Consider the following 17,304-nt stretch of genomic DNA (forward strand, 5'->3'; position numbering starts at 1 on the left):
AAATGGGGATTAAGACTGAGCCCCTTGTGGGGCAGGGACTGTGTCCAATCTGATCAACGTGTATCTATCCCAGGTCTTAGAAGTGTGCTTGGCACATAGTAAGCACTTAACAAGTACCTTAGTTATGAATTATTATTGTTCATAAAGATTATTTAAGGTCTGTGAGGAAAATGTTGACTTAAACCTAGACTGCCATAGTATTTATGCTGAAAAGTGGGTTAGGAGGATATCATCACCTGCTTTCCTTTCCCTTTCAACAACGATGTGGCCTAGTGAATAGAACACGGACCTGGGAGTCAGAAGGATCTAGGTTCTAACCCTGGCTCTGCTCTGTGACATTGGGCAAGTCACTTCACATCTCTGGGCCTCAGTTAGATCATCTATAAAATGGGGATTAAGAGAGTGATCCCCATGTGGGATATGGACTCTGCCTAATATGACTAGCTTGTAACTACCCCTCTGCTTAGAACAATGCATGGCACATAGTAAGTGCTTAACAAATACCATAAAACAATGTGTGTGCACAAAGGGAAAGGTGGGTAAGTAGTACGGATGCAAAGTCCTAGGGATTTGGGATATCCTTGCTAGAAGTCCCTGAATCCTGTGGATTCTGTTAAATCTCCTAGTCAAACACCCCTTTCCTTAGTTAAGACTCTTGTTTTAGCCACTTTGCAACAGCCCTGAGTTTCCCATGGAAAAAATGGGTAATAAAAACACTTCCATTTTAAATATGAAACATTAGTCAGTGTTCATGTATTCCTTTGAAGTTGAATGGTTAATAAATGTGAAGCATTTGACCTTTTCTTATTTATCCAGAAGGCTGAAAATTAAAATGATTAAAAAATAGGCATGGGAACAAGATTCTCAGCTCCAGTAAAAAGGGTAGACAGAAAGATTTGAAAACCAAATTATTTCTGTCTCCCACTCAAAACTGTAATCATTTCACAGTCTGTCTTCTGAGTCTTCTTATCAAGACCTCACCAGAAAATGGGTGAATAAGAGCAATTCATTGGCTTTCCTTCAATCCACTTGGAAATTCTTGTGTGAAGGAGTTTAATTGTATGTTTTGAGCACTAAATTGAGTAAATAAGCACTGACAACCTTTAATAAAGCAGAATTGCTGAATAGAATTGCCAGTTTAACAAAACAATTTTGTAACAAAGACCTTACTCTTCACTGTTTCCCAATCCTTGTTCTGTATATAATCTAGACTTTTACATGGTGTATATTTTTCTCCCTTTTGCAATTTGATCACTTAAGAATTGTTTTTCTTTGGTTCTTTATTTTCTTGTCTCCTTTTCTTCCCTACATGTCTCCCCACTCTTCCATCCTGTGTTTTCTTGGGTATTTTTTTGTCCTGCTTCTTCCTTTTGATGGTTCTGTCTCTTGTCATCTCATTTTGCCCTTCTCTTTTGCCCTTCTCAAATTTTTATTCCTGGGTCTCTTTTCTTCATTTCATCTCCTTTTCTCCTCAACCCCTCTCCCACTGGCAATTCTAAGAGCTATCAATTCTTTGTTACAAATCTGTAATAGAGCTGACTATAAAAAGTCACTGTGCCTTTGCCTTCGTGCTCCCTTCTGGCAGTTTTTTTTGTTATGATAATAATAATAATTTCTGTATTTGTTAAGAGGTTATTATGTGCCAGGCACCATACTAAGCACTGGGTGAATAGAAGCAAATGTGTTGGACACAGTCACAGTCCCTCTTGAGACTCACGTCTCAATCCCCATTTTTCTAAATGAGGTAACTGAGGCACAGAGAAGTGACTTGCTGAAGGTCATAGAGCAGATACAGTCCAAGCCATGGACTAGCTTGTCCTTTTCACTAAAAATTCACCCACGTGTGTGTGCCCCTGAAAAAGACAATGCAGAACCCACAGTCCTGGGCTTGTAAAAAGACTGCCTCTTGCTTTTCTGTCATGTTTGCAGTGCCTGGCATTGTTTTCTGTTTTACTTTCTCATATCTTTCATTCAATAGTATTTATTGAGTGCTTACAATGTGCAGAACACTGTACTAAGCGCTTGGAATGTACAAATCAGTAACAGATAGAGACAGTCCCTGCCCTTTGACGGGCTTACAGTCTAATCGAGGGAGACAGACAGACAAGAACAGTAGCAATAAATAGAATCAAGGGGATGAATATCTCATTAAAACAATAGCAAATAAATAGAATCAAGGTGATGTACATCTCATTAACAAAATAAATAGGGTAATGAAAATATATACAGTTGAGCGGACGAGCACAATGCTGAGGATAGGGGAAGGGAGATGGGGAGGAGCAGAGAGAAAGGGGGGAAAAGAGGGCTTAGCTGAGGGGAGATGAAGGGGGGGATAGAGGGGGAGCAGAGGGAAAAGGCGAAGCAAATATATCTTTGAAAGCTTTGTTTGACTGGATTCAGTCCTTTCTTGAGAGTAGTACTTTGTGCCGAGCAGTCCTTTGGAGTCGACTCCCTGTTTCCCACTGAGATGTGACATTTATACCCTTTAAATATTTCCTCTCTACTTCTTACTTTTGGTTTCCCATTTCAGTTCTCCATATAGCTGCTGTTTGAGATTTTGCTGTCACTCATTTCCCTCTAGACTGTAGGCTCCTTGTCTTCCAACGCTGCTATATTGTTCTTAATCAAGTTTTTAGTACAGTGCTCTATACACAGTAACTGCATGTACAGAATGATCGATTGATTCCTCTGATGTCCCACCTAGCGTAGCCATGTTAAGGTGAGCATAGTTTTGATGCTAGGAAACTGACTTTTCTCTAGAACTTCAGTCAGTCCGTCAGTGAGTGGTATTTATTGAGCGCTTACTGTGTGCAGGGCACTGTACTAAGAGATTGGGAGGATACAGTCTAACAATAAACGAACATATCCCCTGCCCATATTGTTCGAGATCTTGTCTTGCCATTTGCGTATAGCCCTTTTAGTGCTGCTTGTGGAACTGCTCAAGGAGCTGGAGGTGGCGTTTGAGTGGATTCCAGGTCTGACCGATGTAGAGGAGGTTGGATGACACTACGGTTCTGTAAACCTTTACTTTTGTCTGGAGCGTGATTCCACACCTCCAAGGCTTACCAAGGTTGGCTTTCTTGATTTGGCTTTCTACTTTCTTATCTATCTTTGTGACATCGATCAATCACTGTTATTTATTGATTGCCTACTGCTTGCAGGGGACTGAACTAAGCACTTGGGAAAGTATAATACAACAGAGTTGGAAAACATGTTCCCTGCCCACAGTGATTATGCGACAGTGTTTACTTACTTGTGGCCAATATATGTGGATGGCTATATGCAATACCGATACATCACTTTAGACTCTATGCTCGTTATGGGCAGGGAATGAATCTGCTAATTCTGTTGTATCGTACTCTCCCACATGCTTAGTACAGTGCTTTGCACATTGTAAGCACTCAATAAATACCATTGATTGACTGATCTCAGTTTTCTTTAGAGTTATTATCATACTTTAGCACCACATTGATTCAATGAAATGATTTACAACCATTTTCATGCCTTCTTCTGTATGGGCCCCAAGGTGACAGTCATCCCAGTCCAGTGATTCCTGAACAACTGTTTCTAGGATTTGGGGATGGGGCTCAAAATCTGATGAGTTGGAAGAGTTTTCCAGAGATGCAGAAGCATATTCTAACACCTGCATCCAGATCTCTTCTTACATCCCTTAGCCTGACTCTGGAGAATAAGTTGAAACAATGTATTCAACTGCTTCATAGAATAAACCGAAGCAACATGGCCTATTGAAAAGCGCACGGGCCTGGGAGTCAGAGGACCTAGTTCTAATCCTGCGCCGTCTCTTGCCTGTGTGATCTTGAGCAAGTCATTTGACTACTCAGTGCTTCAGTTTCCCTCCTCATAAAATGGGCTTTAAATACCCATTCTCCCTACCTTTTATACTACAGGTCTCATGGGGGACAGGGATTGTGCCTAAGTATTGTACTCTCCTGCCTCCAGACTGTAAACTTGTTGTGGTCAGGGATTATGTCTGATATTGTCGTATTGTACTGTCCCAAGTGCTTAGTACAGTGCTCTGCACACAGTGAGCACTCAATAAATATGATTGAATGAGTGAATAAATGAAGTACTTATTATAGTGCTCTGCACACAGTAAATGCTCAATAAATATGATTAATTGAATCTTTTCTGTCTTTCAACTCTTATGTTCAATCTTCTGTCAAATCCTGCTGGGTCTTCTTATACAACAAACATCTGGGTCCCAGCCCTTACCTCTCCACCAGGTTACCACCCTGGCTGTAGCTCTGGTCATAGTGTGACTAGTCTGCTCTTTCAGCCTTTTTCTGGTCTCCTCGCCTCCTCCTCTTACAGGTTTTCTTCTTGAAGAATCATTAGGCACACATCTCCCCCATCTTCCAAGCCCTCCACCACATCCTTCTACATCAAACAAACTCAAAAAATGCTTTAAGGTTCTCTACCAACTAGCCCCACCTGACCTATCTATTCTCCTCCTCGTTCCTTAACTGACTTTCTTTGTTTCTTTCTAACAATTTAAACTTTGTCTCACTCTTGAATCTCCATTGTATGTTTTGATGGCACATAATAATAATAATGTTGGTATTTGTTAAGCGCTTACTATGTGCCGAGCACTGTTCTAAGCGCTGGGGTAGACACAGGGGAATTAGGTTGTCCCACGTGGGGCTCACAGTCTTAATCCCCATTTTACAGATGAGGGAACTGAGGCACAGAGAAGTTAAGTGACTTGCCCACAGTCACACAGCCGACAAGTGGCAGAGCTGGGATTCGAACTCATGAGCCCTGACTCCAAAGCCCATGCTCTTTCCACTGAGCCACACCAATCTGTATCAGTCCTCTCTTTCACCCTCAGCTCTCTATTGTTTCGTGTCTTGTTAGACAGACATAAAATAAAACCCAACAGTATTCAGGTCAAATAAACCAATTTTGGGTAACCACATTGAACTAGGAAGAAAAGGAGGGGAAGAGAAGTAGGTTAACGTAGTAGAAAGAGCATGGGCCTGGAAGTCAGAGCACCTGGGTTCTAATCCTGGATCTACCAATTGCTTGCTGTGTGACCTTGCACAAGTCACTTAACTTCTCTGCACTTCAGTTTCCTCACTTGTAAAATAGGTATTAAATACCTGTTCTCCCTCCTACCTAGACTATGAGCCCCATACAGGACCAAGATTGATTAATTTAAGAGATTAACTGAATAAGAGGGCTGGGAATCAGAAGGACATTCCCTGCTCTGCCACTTGCCTGCTGTTTGACCTTGAACAAGTTGTTTAACCTCTCTGTGCCTCAGTTACCGGAACTGTAATAAGGGGATTAAAACTATGTGCTCCATGTAGAACATGGACTGTGTCCAGCCTGACTAGCTATATCTACCACACTTCTTAGAACAGTGCTCAGCAAATAGTAAACACTTAACAAATACTATAAAAAATACCCAAAAAACTTGTATCTACTCCACTGCAAAGAACAGTTCTTGACTCATAGTAAATGCTTAACAAATATGGTAATATTATATACTATATTATATAATAATTATATAATATATTATATACTATAATATATAATATTATATATTATAATAATAAATATAGTAATAATAATAACAATAAAAGTTGAGGGGATGATAAAGACAAAGGTCGTGTGGGGTTTGAGAAGGAGAATAAGCAAAGAGAGGGAGATAAAATATCATAGAATTTGTAACTGATATTATTTCAGGGACCCTGTGAAATGTTTGATTAAAGAACAACTGATCATTAGAGATGGGATTTTTTAAAATTGAATTATTTTCCTAGTCATACGTTAAAATGTGAAAATACAGTCAGTATAATCAGAGTGTATTTATTTTGTATGCCGTGTTCAAGCACAGTAAATGTAATTTGAATCATTCTGCATTCCATCCATAATTCATTAGATACCAAAGGTTCATTTTGGAACCAGCCTTCATGTGAAGGGGCAAAAATAAAATTTATAATCCTCTATTCAAGTTTTAAAATATTTTGGAACAATTGTTCTCTAAAACTTTCCAAAATTTTCATTCAGTAGAATGTAGTATTGTCTATGTTATTTAAGTAAATTAGTATGTAGTAAAACTAGTTTGTCAAAAGTACCCTCTGACAACAGGAAAATTAAAAATCAAGAATATTTGTTTAGTGCGTGAAAAATGGTTCCTGACAACTAATCAAGCTATTATTTAATATTCCTTTGATCTCTAACTTCAAGATAATTTCAAAGGGAGTATTTTTAAGCACATGTTTCACAGAGGAATGATCAAGAAGTGGATGAAATGGATAGTAGCTTGATCACTATTGTTTTTCAGGCTTTATAATGTCTTTGTCAATCTGCTTTATAATTAACGCACTGAAACATTGAAATTGATGTTGTTGTATGGTATTTGTTAAGCACTTACTATTTGTGAGATGCTGTACTAAGCGCTGGTGAAGAGACAAACTAATCAACTTGGACCCAATCCATGTCATGGAGCTCACATCAAATTGGAATCGGAAGCATCTGATAGCCTTCTAGGGGCAATAAGATCAAATCCAACTTATTGAAAAGCGAATTGTAATAGAAAATGACTCTGGATAGAACTGACAACATTTCATGTGAAAATGATGATAGAATGAAAAACATGAATCGGTTATTTATGGAGAATAATTATAATGGTGGTATTTGTTAAGTATATATTACGTGCCAAGCATTGAGCTAAACCCTCTCAGGGTCACACTTGGAGAGTCTGCAGTAGTCTACCAATCTCGGCTACAGGAGAGACAATCAAGCCGAGGAATATCCATTCCATTCCTAGTTTGGGCAATGGCCAGTGAGTGGAAGACAATCTGCTGCAAATCAAAACTCACCAGTGCCGGGCCATGGCAGCATGGGAGAGAGTCGAGGGTGGAGACTCAAGTTTACTGCTGGGAAAGAGGCAGTGATAAACCATTTCTGTATTTTTACTAAACCACTTCTCATTTTGACCAAGAAAACTCTATGGATCCACTACCAGAACAATTGCAGATGGAGAGCAGGGCCTTCTGGGACAGACGTGTCCATGGCGTCGCCATGGATAGGAGGCGACTCTATAGTATAAGGCAGGACAAGACTGAACTAAGCTCTGGAGTAGATATGCAACTATCGTGTCTTATAAAAAGTATCATGACCTAATGGAAAGGGCACAGGCCTGGGAGTCAGCTGACCTGGGTTCTAATCCCAACTCAGCCACTTATCTGCTCTGTGACCTTGGGCAAGTCATTTAACTTCTCTGTGCTCAGGTACCTCATCTGTAAAATTGGGATTAAGACCGTGAGCCCCCAGTGGAACAGGGACTATGCCCAATCTAATTAACTTGTATTTACCCCAGTGCTTAATACTGGGCCTGGCACACAGTAAGCGCTTTAAAATAAATAAGTAAATAATCCATTGACTGTAGTCCCTACATGAGTTTCACAGCTCAGTGGGGAGAGAGCAGGTGTTTAATAACCACTTTTTTAGATGAGGAAACTGAGTCACAGAGAAGTTTGATGATTTTTCCAAGATTAATAATAATAATAATGTTGGTATTTGTTAAGCGCTTACTAGGTGCAGAGCTGTGCTCTAAGTGCTGGGCTAGATACAGGGTAATCAGGTTGTCCCACGTGAGGCACACACTTAATTCCCATTTTACAGATGAGGTAACTGAGACACAGAGGAGTTAAGTGACTTGCCCACAGTCACAAAGCTGACAAGTGACAGATCCGGGATTCGAACCCATCACCTCTGACTCCCAAGCCTGGGCTCTTTCCACTGAGCCACACTGCGGGCAATGGCAGAGTCAGGATTAAAGTCCAGCTCATCTAACACCCAGGCCTATACTCTTTCTTAGGTGCGTTTTGGGTGATACAGGGGAATGTTCTGCAGTTGAATGGGTTTTTGACTGATCTTTTACACCATCTCACAGGCAGAACTAAGAATAACAGGCAGCGGATTAATAGGTCTCACTGTATACAAGGTCTTGTTTGGCATCTCACTTGGTAACCATGATAATCCTTGAATGTTTCTATAGTATTTCCTTCAAACGTCGCATCGTGTAGTTTAAATTTTGAATTGTTCTCATTTTTGAAAGATGAATTTCAACGTTGCGTGATTTAACTTGAATGTTTTCAGGTCCGCTACTGGGCCAATCAAGACAAAGAGGAAGCTGCTCAGAGAGTGCAAGTCACTAGTGAGGACTATTCCGCTAAACTGGAAAACCTGCTGCCCAACACACAGTACAGCATCGAGGTTTGTGCCTACAATAGCGCAGGCTACGGGCCGCCCAGCGAGATGATTGAGACCGTCACGAAGAAAGCACGTAAGTCAAGTCGTTTTGCTTCTGGCCGTAGCGAAAAGTAAAATTGCCTTTAATCATAGTAATAATATTTACTAAGTGCTTACTGGGTGCAGAGCACTGTACTGAGCGGTTGGGAAAGAGTGGGAATTAGATCCTCCCTTCAGTCTCCGTTTCCTGAAATCAGACTTTGTATTGTCCTTCATAGTCTTCTCATCATTTCCTTCTTGAGATAATTCTCTAATCCTTTGATATCCCAAAAGGGGCAGTAAGTGGCTTTAGTCATACTTGAATCGGGACAAAGAGTTATTTTGTTATACTAATTTCAGGAGTCAGATTTAGCATAAATTCCCTTTCAAAGACATCATTTTCAAAGGATGTGGCCAGGATCAATTATGCATTTTTTACAGTTCCACGACAAGGTGCTGCGTTTTCGCTATGGCCCGTTATTCAGATGAAACCCTTCAAAGATAACACATCAGATGGCTTTCTTAAATGCTTTCAGGTCGATCTGTCTTCCATATCAAACTACTACTACTACTACTATTACAAATAATACTGGTATTTTTTAAGTGCTTACTATGTGCCAGGACCTATACTAAGCGCCGGGGGTGGATACAAGCAAATCGGGTTGGACACAGTCCCTGTCCCACACGGGCTCACAGTCTTAATCCCCATTTTCCAGATGAGATAATGAAGGCACAGAGAAATGAAGTGACTTAATAATAATAATTATGGTATTTGTTAAGCGCTTATTATGTGCAAAGCACTGTTCTAAATGCTGGAGTTTTTACATGGTAATCAGGTTGTCCCACGTGGGGCTCACAGTCTTAATCCCCATTTTACAGATGAGCCCAAGGTCACACAACAGACAAGTGGCAGAGCCGGGATCAGAACCCATGACCTTCTGACTCCTTAGGCCCGTGTTCTCTCCATTACGCCATGCTGCTTCTAGGTTGCCCGCCAGCAAGCAAGTGGGAGTCGATAGGGGAGAGGGAGGAGGAACTTTCCTTGAAGCTGGGGAGGAAGGAACCCAGACTGATCACAAGAGCAAGAGCGGTTTCCTCTGAAACCAAAACATGTGGGTGAATCACCTCCCCTCAGTTAAGCTCCCTTCCCCCCTTTCCCTCTGCTCCTCCCCCTCTCCCTTCCCCTCCCCCAAGCACTATGCTCATTTGTATATATTTTTATTACCCTATTTATTTTGATAATGAGGTGCACATCCCTTTGATTCTATTTATTGTGATTAAGTTGTCTTGTTTTTTTCCCGTCTGTCTGCCCCGATTAAACTGTAAGCCGATCAGTGGGCAGGGATCGTCTCTATCTGTCACCGAATTGTACATTCCAAGCGCTTAGTACAGTGTTCTGCACATAGTAAGCGCTCAAGAAATACTATTGAATGAATGAGTGAATGAATCTGGAGCTGATCCCTGCTGCAGAGGGGACCCCAATCTGGGTCGACATACCTGAGGTTCTCTGGGTTGGTTGTGGAGAGCTACCGCTTAGGACTCCCCTGCCGTCACACTCGGGGCTGCAGCAGGGAAGAGGTAGGAGCCGGAGAGCTGTCGTCGCGTGGCCTAGTGGATAGCGCACAGGCCTAGGAGTCAGAAGGATCTGGGTTCTAGTTCCGGTTCTGCCACTTGTATGCTTGTGATCTTGGGCAAGTCACTTCACTTCTCTGTACCTCAGTTACCTCATCTAGAAAATGAGGATTAATACTCTGAGGCCTATGTGAGACAGGGACTGTGTCCAACCTGGCTAGCTTGTGTTATACCCCAGTGGTTAGTACAGAGCCTGGCACATAGCAAGTGCTTAACAAATAGAAGAAAAAAAAAGAGAAATCCTCCTTCAGTAGATATGAGTGGCTAGGGAGAAGTGGCCACAGGCATTCTTTTTATTTAAAAACAAAGCTTCCTGGCTTGTAAAACAGGGAAGATGATGATGTTGTCTGCAGTGGTAGGAAATTCATAGGGAGGACGGGGTTTGAGTGGGAAGATAAAAAGTTCTGTTTTGTATCTTGGCAATTATTTGGCAACAGGACATCCAAATAACGTTGTCCTGAAGGCAAGAGGAAATGTGAGACTGCAGAGAAGGAGAGAGGTCAGGGATGTAAACTCATGGGCAGGGAATGTGTCTACTAACTCTGTTGCATTGTACTCTTTCAAGTGCTTTGTACAGTGCTCTGCACACAGTAAGCACTAAGTAACTACCGCTGATTGATTGTTTGATTGATGGAGATGGAGATTTGGAAATCATCCTCAGAGAAGTGGTACATAAAAAACAATCAGAGCATATGAGGTCTCCAAGGGAGTGTGTGTAGATGGAGATTAATAATAATGATGATAATAAATTATAGTATTCATTAAGTGCTTACTATGTACCAAGCACTGTTCTAAGCGCTGGGGTAGATACAAGGTAATCAGGTTGTCTCATGTAGGACTCACAGTCTTAATTCTCATTTTACAGATGAGGTAACTGAGGCACAGAGTTTCCCGGATAGCTCAGTGGGTAGAGCATCAGACTTTTAATCTGAGGGTCCAGGATTCTTGTCCCTGTTCGGGCAGCAGTTTATTTTTTTTTTTAGAGAAACAGCGTGGCTCAGTGGAAAGAGCTCGGGCTTGAGAGTCAGAGGTCGTGGGTTCAAATTCCGGCTCTACCACTTGTCAGCTGTGTGACTGTGGGCAAGTCACTTAACTTCTCTGTGCCTCAATTACTTCATCTGTAAAATGGGGATTAACTGTGAGCCTCACGTGGGACAACCTGATTACCCTGTATCTACCCCAGCGCTTAGAACAGTGCTCTGCACATAGTAAGCGCTTAACAAATACCAACATTATTATTATTATTATTAAGAGGTTTGCCCAAGGTCACACAGCAGACAAGTGGCTGAGTCAGGATTAGAACCCATGTCCTCTGACTCCCAAGCCCGTGTTCTTTCCACTAAGCCATGCTGCTTCTCAGCATGCTGAGAACACTGCTCAGCCGCTCAGCTGCTTTTCAGTGATTAGGAGAGCATGGGAGGAAGAGATGGAGCCCACACAAGACTGACAAGGAGCAGTCAGAGAGATAGGAGAAGAATCAAGGGAGGACAGTTTTCATGAAGCCAGGGATAGATGATGTTACTGGGAGAATGGATCAGTCCACTATACCAGAAACGTTGAGGATGATTAGGATGGAGTAATGGCCATTAGGTTTTGCAAAAAGGAGATTGTTGGTAACATTAGGGAATATGTCTGTTTATTGTTATATTATACTTCTCCCAAAGATGTAGTACAGTGCTCTGCAAACAGTAGGCATTCAGTAAATGCAATTGAAAAAGTGCCATGTACATGGAGTAGAGGGTGGAAACCAGATTGCAGGGGTTGGAGGAGAGGAAGTGGAGCACTCAATAAATATGATTGAATGAATGGAGCAGAGGATGTAGGAGTTTAGAGACAAATGGTAGGAGGGAGATAGGGAACTAACTGGAAGGAGCTACGGGGTCAAGGGAAGGTTTTTTTTTTTTTAGGATAGGAAACACATGAGCATTCTTGAAAGCAACGGGGAAGGAACAGTTGAAACGTGAGAGGTTGAAGATGGGAGGTGGTAATTGCTTTAATGAGGTGAGAAGGTATGAATTCAGAAGCACAGTTGGAGGGGGTGGAATTTGAGTGGTGGCAGGAGATCTCTTGAGATACTTCTGGGAAGGTTGGGGGAATCAAAGAGGAGGATGGAGGAGGAAAGGACCGTGGAGGAGCAGGGGAGGCTTTTAGAGAGACCACACCTTATGTTTTCCATTTAATTGACAAAGTATGTGGCCCGGCTCCAGGGACGAGAGATAGGGAATGGGGATGGAAAGCAGGGGGGTTTGAGGATGGAGTTAATCATATTTATTGAACATTCTCTGTGTGCAGAGCACTGTACTAAACACTTGGGAGAGTATAATTTATCAAAGTTGGAAGACACGTTCCCTGCCTACATGATTGCTTTCTGTCTAGAGGGGGAGAAATACACTAATATAAATAAATAAGCTACGGGTATATACATAACTGCTGTAGGGCTTAGGGAGGGGTGAATAAAGGGTATAAATCCACTTGCAAGGGTGAAGCAAAAAGGGGTTGGGGGCGGTTAGTGTCCTTGATTCAGTCCCAGGCTCCCAAAGTGTAAAGGTTGGACTTGGGAGGGTGGGAAGGTCGACTTCCCTTCCCCTTAGTCTGGTCCCAGGCCAGGAGGTGCAGGAGGGGCGACCTGAGGGGGAAAGGCAGAGCAAGGATGGCTTCCTTTCCCCTTGGCTCGGTGCCAGGCCCCCGATGTCCGGAAGCGGACTGAGGGGGTCAGTGGTCCTTTCCCTGGCATGGTCTCAGGCCCTTGGTATGCAGAGAGAGGGATGGTGAGAATCGGCTATACTTCACCTAGGCTCAGCTCCATTAATTTGCTTCATGACAGCTGATGGGAAGCGGAATAAAATTTTGCTCCTTTTTCCATCGTTGGTTGGTGCAACATATGCCGGCACATTCAAAGGAAAATGACAGTGAAAAATGTCTCTTGGGTCAGTGTTTTCATTCTTTCCATTCTCTTCTTGACCCATTTGCTAGAGCACAGGCTTGGGGGGCAGAGGACATGGGTTCTAATCCTGCCTCTGCCCATTGTCTGCTCTATGACCTTGGGCAAGCCACTCAACTTCTCTGTGCCTCAGTTACCTCATCTGTAAAATGAGGATTAAAAGTTTGAGCCCCATATGGGACAACCTGATTACCCTGTAGCTACCCCAGTGCTCAGAACAGTGCTTAGCACATAGTAAACAATTAACAAATGCCATGATAATAATATTAATCTTGCCATCTCCTTTCTTCCCCTGTCGCTTTTTCTTCTCATCTTCACATCTCCTTCTTGGCTGTTGATGTCTTGCTTCACTTTCCCAACCGCTTTATCAGCACTTTCTCTTCTCTGTATCCTTGAAATAATGACATTAAGAAGATAATCTGTGGGAGGTCCGGGATGATAAATGTGTTCTTTTTAAGGGGGAATAAAATACTACTGTCCTGTCCCATGCTAAGGTGGAGATTGGATAGTTATACACCAGGGGCCTCTACAGATTTTTATCTGGGTAAGCAGAGGTCTCCCTATTCTATGATGGTTATAGTTAAGAAATAGCCTTTGTCCAGTGTCAGTAACGATGTACATATAGAGGAGCTCCAGTGCCATTTGGTTTAAGCAGGAGCCTCTTGCTTTTTGGTGTTTCTGCTTGGTAAATGTGTCTCTTATAGGTGTTCTGAAACTCCACTGTCAGTAACTGCAGACACTTGGCCTAGAAATGGCTCGCGGCACAAGGTCAACATGGTTAGGAGAAAATAAGGATTATTGGACAGAGTACGGAATTAAGAGCGTGGAATTAGAACCCAGTTCTAAATTCACCTCTGCATTGACCTTCTGTGTGACCTTGGGAAAGGCACTTGACTGCTCTGCATCTCAATTTCCTTCTCTGTAAAATGATGATAAGCTGATTGTGGGCAGGGAAAGTGGCTTTTATGGTTGTATTGTACTCTCCCCAGTGCTTAGTTTAGTACTTTGCACATAGTAAGTGCTCAATAAATGCAGTTGAATTCATTCATTCATTCAGTCATATTTATTGAATGTTTACTGTGTGCAGAGCACCGTAGCAAGCTCTTGGGAGTATATGATACAGCATCAGAAACAATCCCTGCCCACGACAAGCTCATAGTCTGAAGGGATAATTTCTGCCTCTCCTTTTTTCTCAGTAAATTGTGATGACAAAAAGAGGGGGAGCAATGTAAAAATCCTTTTGAAAAATCAAAAAGCACTCTATAAATTCAAGATATAAAGTTCAAAGTACAATTACATTTATTCATGCTCAAAAGACATATTTAATGAAGCAGAAGTAAATTGGGAATAGATGAATATGAAGTTGTTTTGCCAGCTGGAAGAGCAAAATTAATAAATCCAACCTTATCCAAAGGTTTCAAGGGACTACAAAATTTATAGAGTTTACATTAATAATGATCATTCAAGCCAACAGTATTTATTGAGTGACTATTGCTTGCTGATTCGTGTTCTGAGTGCTTGGGTGAATACACAAAAAGTGAAAGAATGCCTTTTCTTAAGGAGTTTAGAATCTAGAGGGGGAGACAGACACTAAAGTAAATTCTAGATAGGAGGAAGTAACAGCTAATATCAGATATAATAATAATAATTGTGGGGTTTGTTAAGTGCTTACTATGTTCCAAGCACTTTTATAAGCACTGGGGTAGATACAAGGTACTCAAGGTGGACAGAATCCATGTCCCTTAAGGGGCTCACAGTCTTGATCTCCATTTTACAGATGAAGTAATCGAGGCACGGAGAAGTTAAGTAACTTGGCCAAGGTCATACAGTAGCCAGTGGTGGATTCAGGTTTAGAACCCACGACCTCTGATCCCAGGCCTGTGCTCTTTCCACCAGACCAAGCAAATAGATAGGTAGAGCAATCAATCAGTCATTTTTTATTGAGTGTTTACAATGTGCAGAACACTGAACTAAGTGCTTGGGAGTGTACAATACCACAGTGATGATAGACACACTCCCAGCTCACAATGAGCTCACAGTCTAGAGGGGGAGACAGACATTAATATAAATAAATAGACTACAGATAAGTTCATAAGCGCTTTGGGACTGAGATGGGTGAATAAAGGGAGCAAATCAGGGTGACTCAGAAGGCACCGGGGAAAGAGGAATCGAGGGTTTAGTAAGGGAAGGCCTCTTCGAGGAGACGTGCCTTCAATAAGGCTTTGAAGGTGGGAGAGTAATTGTCTATATATGCATATGTATAGGTACCTGTACATAATATATATGTACGTCATGGCAATCTGAGGGAGTTTGAAAACTAGTGATCGAGCCAAAATGACTGTGTAGGAATCAGAATATTTTTCAAATCATTCATGACTAGTAGGTATAATGGTGGCTATATGAAATCAGACTGGGCAGTGCATGCTTTCTTTTCTATATATATATTTCCTATTGTGAGCTTATCAATTGCAGTTTGAAAAATGAAAGCTAAAAATAATTTAAAAAATAAAACCCCATAGTATTTACTGCCACCCATTCCATTCTAGATAGTTCAGGCCAAATATTTCATTACCTTTAGTTATATTGGAGTAACCGGTAAGTTCACTGTTCATGTTGTTGATTTGGGCTTAGAACTTAGGTTTTTTATTTCCTTCCTCTTCCATTTTCAGTACAGAAATCCCATTTTTCAAGATATTTATAAAATTTCCTCTGCCACTAAATTGCTTGTTGGTTTTCCAGCTCCCAGCCAGCCTCCGAGAATTATCAGTTCCATCAGGTCTGGTTCACGCTACATCATCACCTGGGATCATGTTATATCTCTCTCAAATGAATCTGCCGTACAAGGATACAAGGTATATTTACAGATATTATTCTAGTTAAGGTGTATTGTATGTCTCCATCTTTCACGTTTCTATTCCTGCTATTAGGAGGAAGTGTACACTGTTCCTGAATAAATCAAGTTTTACCTTTAGTTTTATTTAAAGTCGTCAGTCTACCATGAAGAAACTGAGAGTTCCCAATCAACATGTTGCTTCTTCATTCATTCAGAATTATCTATTGAGCACTTACTGTGTGCAGAACACTAAGCGCTTGGGAGAGTACAATATGCAGATGCATTCTCTGACCACAGTAGACTTACAGTCTAGTGGAAAAACACTGACTTGGGAGTCAAGAGACCTGGTTCTAATCTCAGCTCATAGCAACTCTTTGCCTAGGTTTTCTCATCTGTAAAAATGGGGATAAGATATCTGTTCTTCCTCTCCGTTTAACTCTGAGCCCCATATAGGATAGCGGTTGTGTCTGATCTGTTCATATTTTATCTACCCCAGTGCTTAATATGGTGCTTGACCCATAATAAGGGGTTAGCAAATTTCATAACTATTATTATTAAGCAAGATCCCAACAACACTTTTTCTTATAAAGTTAGAGAGACTATCTTCCTGGTATATATTGAATAGAAGAGGTTTTCTGTATATAATTAGATTAGTAGTTGCAATAACCATATATATTAAGTGCTTACTGTGTTCAGAGTACTCTATTAAGCAATGGGAAAAAGTACACAGGTGGGAATTAGACACAGACCCTGTCTCTCAAGAGACTCAAAATCCATGAATTTAAGTTTGGGAGAGGATTGAAGACAGACACATTGAGAGCAATGAAACCTGAAAACATTAAAATAGTAATATTCAAAATAAGTCAGTAGGGAGCTGTGGCTAGAGAAGCAGAACTTCTCCTTGCGATTCAGGGTCCACACCCATAGCTGCACAGCCACTAACTTTCAATCAATCAGTGGTATTTATGGAGCCCTTACTATGTGTAAAACACTGCATTAAGCACTGGGAGAGTACAGCACAACTGAATTAGCAGACACATTCCCTACCTGTAATGAGTTTACAGTCTAGTGAGTAGGGGTGATGAGTTCTTAGTCGGGGAAGGCCTCTTGGAGATGTGATTTTAATAAGTCTTGAATATGGGAAGGGTGTTGGTCTTTTGGATATGAATCAATCGATAAATGGTATTCATTGAGCGCTTACTATGTACAGAGCACTGTATGTAGTGTCCTCTAGACTGTAAGATCATTGTGGGTAGGGAATGTGTCTGTTATACTGTACTCTTCCAAGTGAGAGAACAGTGCTCTGCACACAGTAAGCACTCAGTAAATACGATTGAATGAATTGAATGAACGAATGCTCTGAACACAGAAAGCACTCAATAAATACAATTGACTGACTGGACTAAGCACTCGGGAGCTTCCCCAAGGTTATTTTAGGTCTCAGACTGCAGGTGCTCTTCCGTTTCCTGCTGGGGAGGTAAAAAGCAGGGGGGGATGTGGTCTCCTCCATGGTGTGGAGGGGAATCAGGTCCAGCCTTAGGTGGCAGGGAGGTTGTTTGCTTGGCCAAGGTGAAGGGCTCTGAGAGAGGGCAGGGAGGCGAGGCTGGAAAAGCCAAGAGTTTCATTCTACTCTGGA

At 41.6% G+C, this 17,304-nt stretch overlaps 1 protein-coding gene across 5 annotated transcripts in view; it reads left to right on the top strand.

Annotated features, from left to right (window-relative positions):
* CNTN1 (contactin 1) overlaps positions 1–17,304 on the top strand; it is a 484,199-nt gene that overhangs the window by 433,143 nt on the left and 33,752 nt on the right. For all 5 annotated transcript variants that reach the window (XM_029058335.2, XM_029058336.2, XM_029058332.2 and 2 more), the window contains 2 exons: positions 8,131–8,317; positions 15,575–15,687. In XM_029058335.2, the coding sequence (XP_028914168.1) occupies positions 8,131–8,317; positions 15,575–15,687 (300 nt within the window). The remainder of the gene's footprint in view (positions 1–8,130; positions 8,318–15,574; positions 15,688–17,304) is intronic.

Source organism: Ornithorhynchus anatinus, chromosome 2, assembly GCF_004115215.2.
Source record: "Ornithorhynchus anatinus isolate Pmale09 chromosome 2, mOrnAna1.pri.v4, whole genome shotgun sequence".
In the NCBI taxonomy this organism is placed as follows: domain Eukaryota; kingdom Metazoa; phylum Chordata; class Mammalia; order Monotremata; family Ornithorhynchidae; genus Ornithorhynchus; species Ornithorhynchus anatinus.